This window comes from Perca flavescens, chromosome 1 (genome assembly GCF_004354835.1).
Source record: "Perca flavescens isolate YP-PL-M2 chromosome 1, PFLA_1.0, whole genome shotgun sequence".
Classification (NCBI taxonomy): Eukaryota; Metazoa; Chordata; class Actinopteri; order Perciformes; family Percidae; genus Perca; species Perca flavescens.
This window is the reverse complement of record NC_041331.1, coordinates 1,612,704-1,623,139: the sequence shown is the minus strand read 5'-3', so window position 1 is coordinate 1,623,139 and position 10,436 is coordinate 1,612,704. Positions and strand designations below refer to the sequence as shown.

The 10,436-nt window shown below is 39.6% G+C and overlaps 1 protein-coding gene across 1 annotated transcript in view; it reads left to right on the top strand.

The window, feature by feature from the left end:
- Positions 1-10,200, top strand: part of cep89 (centrosomal protein 89) — a 61,208-nt gene extending 51,008 nt beyond the window's left edge. The window contains exons 17-18 of the mRNA XM_028600692.1: positions 24-172; positions 8,917-10,200. Of these exons, the coding sequence (XP_028456493.1) occupies positions 24-172; positions 8,917-9,064 (297 nt within the window). The 3' untranslated portion in view covers positions 9,065-10,200. The remainder of the gene's footprint in view (positions 1-23; positions 173-8,916) is intronic.
- Positions 10,201-10,436: the final 236 nt, after the last annotated feature.

Genomic DNA, 10,436 nt, shown 5'->3' with positions numbered 1-10,436 from the left:
CCTGTGTGTATGTGTATGTGCAGATGTACCGAAAGCAGGCATCAACCAGACTGGCAGTGTTGGAGGAGGCAGCGGAGGGGAGGACAGCTTCTTACCAGAGGGAGATTCTCCACCTGCAGAGGCTGCTAAGAGAAAGACAGGAGGCTGAGGAGAGACTGCTGCAGTCCAAACGGTAGGAGGGGAGAGAGTGAGAGAGTGAGAGGGAGAGAGAAAGGGAGAGAGAGAAAGAGAGAGAGAGGAGAAGAAATGGTAGGAGGCAGGCAGACAGAAAAAGGGTGGAGGATAGGCAGAAAATGTGTGAATGAAAAGAGGAGGAGAGAGAGGGGAGATGGTGTGTATAATGAGAGGGAGGGCTGAGACAGCGAGAAGCAGCAGTAAAGTGTGTATAAAGGCAGAGCCGAGCACATCAACAAAACAACTACTGACAATAAACAGATAGAGATGTCTACACAAACAGACCGCTTTTAGCCTTTTTGTAAATCGTGTGTCTTTTTTTTTTCTTACATTGTTTACCCCACAAAGTCATGGCCAATTGTCGTCTGATTTAACTTATCATGGTCTTCAATAACAAACTATAAAGGACATTTTGTTATATTAGTATTAGGAGAAGGTGAAGGTTGGAGAAGACATATTGAATACGGTTGAAGCTGTGTTGCAGTATCTTTATCAAAACTGTTTATGTCATGTGTTTAGTTCAATTAAGGATATTGACAGATTTATCTTTATTGGATTTTTTTAAACCTCAAATATCATTATCTGAATAAGCCTAACATAAAGTAAATTTTTTGCTTTACACAACAAAGTGAAACCCACAACAGGACAACAATTCAGCAAGTGAGAGTACACAAGACACCACAACAAAACAACCTGGTAACGCAGCAACAACACAAATGCTGCTTGAAGAATGGGATGCCATCCCACAGCAGTGTGTGACCAGGCTGGTGACCAGCATGAGGAGGAGGTGCCAGGCTGTTGTGGCTGTGTATGGTTCTTCCACACACTACTGACGCTCCTGTTTGTTAAATGAATAAATCGTGAAATGGCCAATATATCTTGTTACTTCAGACTTCAATAAGCCAATCTACCAAGCACCACCAAACAAGAGTCAACAAAGAAAAGCTGTTTGGCATTGTCAGAAAAGATTTGGCAAATTTTTCATGGGCGCAACCCACATACTCAGCTCTGCTGCTCATCCCACAAATGCATGTTCCTTACAAATGTAGGACCATTTAAAATGGAAATAAACAGGCTTTCCAATGGTATAAGATGTATTGCCAAGAAGCATTGTTAAACAAAGAAATAATCTACCAAACACAAATTTCCTTTTTGTGCATAGTTTATATCTGTACAGTGCACTCTCAGCGCCAGGTTAAGGAGATACGTAGATGCTGACATCTGTGTAAACCACTGAACACAGCAGCTCACACAGCTCAATTCTCAATTTCTCTCTCCACACTAAATCAGTTAACCCCCTCAGGACCGTCCAATCCAATCCTCCAATCTCCACTGTGTATTCTCATTTACAGATGCCTGATTGTTGAGGGTGGAAAAACTTATTTTAACAGGATTTGCATATGTAGTGCCTGAAACATTTTGTTTTAGAATGACATAGAAAGGCCTACCGTTAGGACAAACAACATAGGGTGGTGGGCAATAATTGGTTTGGGTAAATGCAAAAATAAGTGTTTTTGTAATGTATTTATGTATGTGTATACTGTGTGTTTTCTTTTACATATATACATATATATTCTTAATTGTTTTGAAATACTTAAGCGCTCAACAAAGCAGCGAATCAGAGGAATAAAACGTTATTAACGGTGATAACATTCTAAATCACAAATAAACACGCACATATCTGCGGGAAGGTGCCGCATTGCTGGATTTTGTGTGAATGCAGAGGTTCATCCTGTTTGTATCTGTGCGTCAGTTTAACTTGTGCGTCGTTATGAGATGCTGAGGGGCAAAGTTGCGGTTGGGAATGACAACCCCTGCACACCCTGCACGCTGTTATTTGCTGGGGCTTCCACACACCCACGTTGGGCCCAAAGGCTCTTTGCAGACGCCCATAAACGTCCTGCACACAGACACCACCACACACTTTTAGTGGGTCATAAGTGATGATTAAAAGGGATTATTTTTGTATTAGTCTATATACATTGTTTTTAGGATAATACTGCATATTATACATTTAAGCTAATTGAATTGTTCTGGTGAGGGAAGTACTGTATTCACCAAAATACTTAAAATTACAGAGCAAGGCCCATGGTTATGGGAAACAATAAGAATTTCATGTAGCCAATCATTTGAGTTGGGACTGCTTTTCAGGAAAAGTTTATTTCATGATATTCTTACTACTACAGTGTGCTAGCCTCGAAAAACTTGACTGGTACTTCGTAGCAACTGAAACAGTCTACCATATTCCCTTTATTCCCCCGTTGGTATGTCTGTTTTTAGCTCGGTCTCTGGGCCTGCTGCCTGCTGCTATCAAATGAAAGCTAGCTAATCAGATTCTTCGAAGATCCTGTCCTGCTCTGCCCCGAGGGCATCGGACACCGTCACACCCCTTGCACTGGCTTTAAGACACCACAAACTGCTGTACTGCTGGCTTTGTGAAACTGCATTCACCACCAGATTTACCAAACATGCACACTACCCTGGCCTGGACGCTGTAAGTCATTGGGACGCATGTGGGTGAAGCCCTGACTGACTAGGTTACGAGCCACAGCCAACATGGGAAACTATCACTGTAGCTGGTGGTGAGTTCCTGTCCTACTTGTGTTTCTGAAAAAACACAACACTGTTCTCAGCTAGAGCATTAGGAGTTCAGCTAAGTAGCGATCCAATCTGCTGAAGTCAAACTTCTCACCTCCACACTGAAGAAAAATCTATCTCTGCCTCATTCTCTTCTGTCTCTGATCCACTGCTTTGTGTTCTGCCTGTGCTATAGCAGCAGACTTGCTGATAGGTTGTGATTGCCGCCTTCCTGCTGAGTTCTGCGTAGCCTCTAGAGAAGTAGCACTGCCTGAGACTTCCAGGAGCTCAGGAGGGGACTGAGTCTTCTTTTTCAGTCCCTTTTTCCTTTCTAAAAGCAGTCCTGTCTTCCCCATGCCCAGCCACAAAAACATAAAAAGATCTGCCACATAAAAGTGATATTATTAAAGGTAGCTAAAGTATCTAGTATATTCCCATTTCGACAAATAGTTCTGCTTTCATTTTATTTTATTTACCTGATTTTATAATTAATTTGTACTACATGTAGAATTTGTCATGGGATTGAATGAGTTCAGTATTTTGTGGAGGATGCATTATAAATGGTTGAAATTCATGGAATGGATAAAGAAGGTACTGAGAATTGTTTGAACATTATTTTAAAGTGAGTTAAGAATATAATGTAATAATTTTTTGTGTAAAAATATTTGTAGATTCCATTGATAATTCATTGAAAATAGTATGTATAGAGTATTAAGAAAGTCTGAGGGAACAGCCCTGGACTATTAAATGCAGGTAAACTTGTGTTTATTTAGAAATGGTTTCAGCTTGCTGAAACATTGATTTTGTGCTTATTCTGATCTAAATTCTTGCTCCTTACAAGCAGGTTGGAGCTTTGTGGTCGCTGCAGTCTTAATCTCTCCTGATTTCACACACTGGAAAACAAACAAGTGCAAATAGCTGACCTTATTTTATATTAATGGCGTAAACACTTGGAACCTCATGCATAATTTATGCTAAAGCACATGAATGCAGATAAACACATTTTAGTAGTATTTAATTATCCCTTGGTTTTCCATCAGCTTCAGGGGTGGTTGCATCCAGCAGAGAGGGGTGATTGTCTGTTCCTCTTTTGTTACTTGTTCTTTGGTAGCTGTCATTAGAGGTTCGAAGAAAGGCACATGTCCTGTATTTCTTTGTGAGGGTCATGTTGTGACCAAGTCTTTTATAACTTGTACTTCCTTGTAATGACTCAGTAGTTTCAAGAAAAAAAGAAGCATGGAGTTGACAGTGACCCATCACTGTCAACTCCATGCTTCTTTTTTTTTTATATGGCGATGTAATTATATGGCGACCTTTACACAAGTAGCTACCGTACTGTTTTTTTGTACCCATTGCTCTCCAGCGTTTCTCTCTAAGGTTTGTTTCGTGCTTTAAAGCAAGTAGAGAGTGAAGTCTGGCATCGGCGCACAGTAGGAGTACTTTGTTAATAGCAGCACTCTGCTCACATAGATAATCCATAATCTGTTAATAGAGCTAGCACCAAGATACCCTTTCTCTATTCTACTGAAATAAACCACAGTCACAGTTAATTGCTTATCATAGTCTTACAATATAAGTTGCCTTGCAATTCAATAACAAAATGTTTTTGTTCCATAAAAAAGAAGCCACAGTTGAACATATTATATGGGGAATCAGGGCTCAAAATAGCACCATCCACCAGGCAAATGCTTGTAAAATATGCAATTAGCTGGTAGATTTGCTACACTCACCAGCCAAAAAAACAATGGCAATCTATTGAGTGGCTGGTCAAATTTTAACATTCGCTAGCCATTTGGCTGGTGGACGAAAAGGTTAATTTGTAACACTCTGGGGAATAAATCCAGGACAGAACACCTAGTAATAGTATACCAAATAATAGTATAATAAAGTAAATTTTACACACTATTACACAGCTATAGCAGTATCTGTCTGGATCTAGGACTATTAAATTATCCATTTGTATTTGTGAAATGACACACTTCAGTTATGGAACAAAAGGCCAAAGACTTTGTTGAAGTGATAACTAAGGACTGATTGTCTAATGCTCATCCCTCTGTTGGTCCCTGTGGCTGTCTCCCAGCTAGATTGATTAACCCCACTGCTCAGAATAACATTGAATAATGTAAGTGTCTGGTAATGTTGTTCTGTTGCAGAGCGATAGACCAGATCATGAGATGGCTGTAGCTTACTGAAGCTATAATTGTAATGGAGATGTACTGAGGTAGTGGAGCTGCTGCTGAGCCTTTTGCTAGTGGTCAGACTCTAGCTGTGTGGCCTCGGGGTCACCACAGCTATCCCACCAAGACACACAGACACACGCTCCTGTTGAATTTTCCATGTCTTATAGCTGCAAGATGTATCTTCGTATTCTGTCTGAGTAGCTTCTTAGGAAGCAATGAAAAGTGTGGTTGCCATGGGTAACGCATGTGTGCATGCTGTTTGGGTTGGAGGTAATTAGTCAGAGGGTGGAGTTTGTGAGGGTCTTAACTCAAGGAAGAAAATTATTTTTAGTCCATCACTCAAAGAAACACAGAGCATTCTTCTCCTTTTTTCCCCACATAGTCAAGTCAGTGCTCTCAAGATATGCTTATGATCTCACCACTGTGTTTCAAACCCTGTCAACAACCAGTCCTGTATAATCAATGACAGATGTTCATATTAAACGTGGCCAAAGCTTCAAAATATTGAGAGAAATGTATTTAAAAGAATTCCCTGTGAGCCAAAACCTCAGATTTCAAACTGAACGCTATGGTTTCAACCGTTTTTTGTACTCCTGGCCCTGGGTAAGACAGCAAAGCAACAGATACAAAAGTGCATCCCCAATCCTCATTGATACATCATCAGTGGTGGTTTACTGTGTATGTGTTGAATCTAGCTAAACTGAGTCATCATTATTCATTATTAACACATGTATCAACACAACTTGCCCTCTTCTAGCATTGAGCCAGAATGTAGAGGTACAGTGTGTCATCTTCTTCAAACCAGCACACTATACACAGATTAGTGTGTAGTTTCCTTGGAAGACAAGGGTCTTTAGCCTGTCACTTCATTTTAAATACACATGTCTAACATTTGTATTGTCTGTTATGCTGCTGTTCCCTCCACTGTAATAAGTGTTTTACTGAGTACAGACAGGGCAGCTGATTGCTTCAGATGCTGACGTATGAACAGCATATGATGTAAGAGCTTTAATCCATCAGCCATTATAGCATTAACAGCACACAGGTAATTATGTGCTGTCTCCTTGGAGCTGTTATTCTTTTCCATTATAACTATCCCTCTATCTTTTATCTCTGTGTGTGACATAGTAGGTTGTTAGTTAATTTATGAAACCAACAAGCATAAATATAATGAGCACATAGCCAGCAATAATGGTATGGCATTTAAATGGATCATAAACTGTAAAAGCAGAGAGGAACTTAAACTTTTACATGGAAATATGTCATATATATGCAAGTTTGTATGAGAATGCTCATGCGTGTTGGACATCTGTGAGAAAAAAAAGTAATAAGGATAAGTAATAATGACAAAATATATATTTTAAATGATGTGAATGACAACAGTGTGTGGTTTCAGTGCTACTCTGCTGTCCTTGGCCTGGACATATTGTCCAAACCTTTTTTTAATGAAAAGAGTTTCGCAAAGCAAAAATTGATTAATTGCACAGCCCTTCTAAGTTTGGAACTTCAGTCACAACAGGTATTTGCGTAACAGAATTGACTGGGAATGGGTGAAAGTCAACTAACAGTAGTCAGACTTTTATTGGAAATGAGTTCAATTGATGGTATGTAGAATAAACAACATTACTGGACATTGACATAATTTTCCATCATTACTGTTGTATCAAATGGTGTCGCCATAGACTAAAAATAATGGACGGAGGTCCATTACTTTTAGTCTATGGCGACACCCATTGGTTTTTAGATTGCCGTTTTGAGATATGCTCATTTTATAATCAAAGTGTGATCAGAATTAAATGTCATCACATCTCTCATTGTGCTGATTATGCTGAAATAGCCTCAGCCCCTGAGTATTAAAAAGCTGTTCTGGAAGAAAACTAAAAAAACAAACAACAGTTTAATGGCATCAGTTGAGTTTGAATATGTGTACACAATTCCAAGTCAGAGCCTTCAGCAATCTTACCACTCTGACAGTTATTCCCATATGATCTGAATGCAGTGTAACACCCTGGCAGAGCCCAGTGATTGCTGCTTTATTTAGAAACACTCCACTTTTTTCCTGCATTGTGCCTGGTGAGGTCATTTGATGAAAAAGTATGCAAGAGCGAGAGAGGGGGGGCGAGGGCGATGTATGAGGTTTAATTCAATCCTAAAGTGGTTTGTTTTACCAGGTTTGAACACTGTCAATCAAAGTGATTTGAATGTCATAGTGAAAACCCCAGATTATCAGATAAAGTTAATTAACTCATATGTTGAGTGGCGGGCCCCTTCCATACTTCCTACCCCCCTACCCCTTTGCTTGGACCACAAGCATTTTCCTACTCTGCCTTCATTTTGATGTCAACTACACACCTGTAAAGTTTTGTGACTGTATTTGCACGGTTGCAACACTGAAGAGGTCGTCCTTCGTCACAATTACAGTGACAAAATCTGGCCGCAGACAGACATATGATAAACACTTGGCAAAGTACTCAAACCGCCTTTGTGGTAGTTCCCGTTACAGTAGATGTCTCCAGGACCACATTTTGCCACGATGACACACACAGACTCTCATGGTGAAAACAAAACCAACGTCGCTGTCGTAAATATCTGTTACTGTACATCTTCAGAAATGTCACTCGGGTCCCAGTCTTCTGATCTTCATTACCATCTTTAAAATGAAATGAAGGCAGAGTTCGAAAATATGTGTGGTCAGAGCAATCGTGCACCCCTAGTGTTCAGTATTTTGCAATATCATAAAAAATATAATTATCACAGATATACCCTAAAACATTTTAATATTATGTTAGGGCCATATCACCCAGTTGCAATTTCTAAACTTTTTATTTTTTCAAACAACTGACTCATCACAGAATAAATGTACAATAAGATCTGTGGCATCATGAGGTTTTAACCTTAAAGCATTTCTTTGCATTAGGGAGAAAAAAAGAAAAACAAAAGTGTAACCACACTGTCAGTTCATTAGGTCTAAAGCTAATGGTAATCTTTTTTGGCTGACATTTTGGAGAGTAGTTTAAGGCAATGATACAATTTTACAACACAATCTCACTCAGTCTTACTGCACATTCCCACATCCTCCATTATACTCATGCCCAAACCCTTCATTTTGTAGTCCCACCACTGTGAAATGTAACAAACCAACTACAGCCATGATTTTGCTTTGGGCCCTTCTATCCTGCATTTACAAAATACAATGCTTCAGGCACTACTTTAGAGATAATTGGGAAAGGAGATGACATGCAATCGTATTCCCAGCAGCCCAGTGTTTTTGAAAAAGGAGGATTGAGGAGAACTAGGCATTCCTGAGGTAATTTTATTCTGCACAATGCAGATACAAGTTTGAAATGGAGCTGTGTGAGCCACTGCAGTGAGTGTGTCCCCAGGGTGTCACCCTTGTCTGCTGTAGACACGATGGTGGTAGCAGTTGCACAGTGGAAATCAGCAGATACCCTGACACTGGTTTAAAAGACATGATACACTGAAAATGAATCAGCTATTAGTGGCTACAGATGATTTCCATTGTATAAGAAAGTAGAGAGCCACCTTTCAGTCCTCTTGTGGTCAGCCTGATCACTTACTGCAGCCACAGTGATGTGTGAATGAGCTTCCTGACCACAGCAATGCTGCATGTCATCTGTTATTCATCATAAAAGCACCTTTCCTCACTACTACACACACACACACACACACACACACACACACACACACACACACACACACACACACACACACACACACACACACACACACACTACCCCAGCCTGTTCACCTTCTTTGTTCTTTCATTCTTCTGCATTTCATTTCTTTGCTCATCATTTAGGTTCAGTAAAGTTTGTCAGCCTACACGTTATTTGTATTATTTTCTCTCTTTCTTGTTTTGTTAAATGAAATTTCATTTTGTTTTTAAATTTCCTTTATGTCACCCTATCAGCTTGCACTTGACTGACTGACGTCCTTGTCTTCTCTCCTCTCTTTGCTCCTCCAGGGAAGTAGAGGAAGAGTTGGAGGTGGTGTGGCAGGCAGCAACCAGGGAGAACCAGCAGATGAGGGAGACTCTTTTGGACTCAGGGCTCACTGCGGACCTCCACAGTCGGGCCGTTTCTGGCAGTGCCTCTCCTGGCTGGCTTTCTTAGGATTCAGATGACACCATGACCACTATCCCATCAGCATTAACCACACAGCTCCGGCCTCTCTTCTTCACCTCTCATCAAAGCCCTGGGCTCCAGAGAAGGTCCATAATTAAATCTGACTCAGATAACCAAAAGCAACTACTTGGACGAGAAGCATAAGCTTGGGCTGGATTTCTATTGCTAAGCTCCTTATCCATAAACCATAGGTGTTTTAACTCATAATGGAAAGATAGCCTGGGTACATTAGTTACAGTCCTAAACATGTCAGCATACAGGCATCTGCCAGATTGACTTTGTTACACAGATAAAACCTTAAACTTGCGCCATCCTCTGTTACAAGCTCATATTTGAATTTAACTTTATTCTAAGCATGTCTTGTTTGTACAACAAAGGGGAGGCAATAGTAGTCTGGGTAAATTCACTTCTTACTTTATTTCCTGTAAGGGAAACTTGGTTCGGACAAAAGGATTTCAGTAAAACATATAAAACATTGGAGTGAAAAAAAATCATAATGAAACAGCTGACTTTATAAAAGCTCAGTTTTGACAGTGTGGCCAAATATACCTGACATCAGTCTGGGTAGTCAGAAAGACTGCACTTTTTATAAAGATTTATAAAAGATTGTTTTATTTATTATTTATCTTTTTAAATTCGTCTCAGGGTTTTATAGACCATGCCAAGTATAAAATGGTGGAGAAAGTTGCATTATTTAGCTTGATTAAGACTATTATCCTAAACATAAAGAACACAGCCATTGTCGCCACCTGCTGGGCACATATGATAATGGTATTGTCATTTTAATAGTGGCAGAGTTAAACAGTACAGAACTGGATGTGGAAAAGCTACATACAGGTACAGGTGGTATGTTGAAAATGATCAAAATGGCATTGAGTGATTTATCTGGAGGAAATACTGTTGGTGGTATTTCAGGGGATTTCTTGAAATACCACCAACAACTAAAGAAAAAATGAACACAGAGTAAAAAAGTGTTGAGGTAAAATAAGTGTTTATCCACAAAGAAATTCACATTTATTTATACGCTTGGCTCTATTTTCATATTATTATTACTACCTTTGTTTAAACTCTTGGATACTATGTTGGCTTATTTAGCTAATTTTGACTTGCAATTAAATATGCTTTTAGACACAGTGAAAGGGACTCAAAGTGTTATTTATTGGGATAGTTTGTATAACAAAAACTCTTTTTCAACTACAAAGTAATAGTGAAACCAGTGTGCTTTTATTGTTGGGAGTATTCCTTATCAAATACAGACATAACACTTAACCATTGACAAAGACACGTGTCATGACACATAACAGGTTTTTCTGTGACTGAGACACCACAACATCACCTCTTTGGCACTACCACAGTCCTG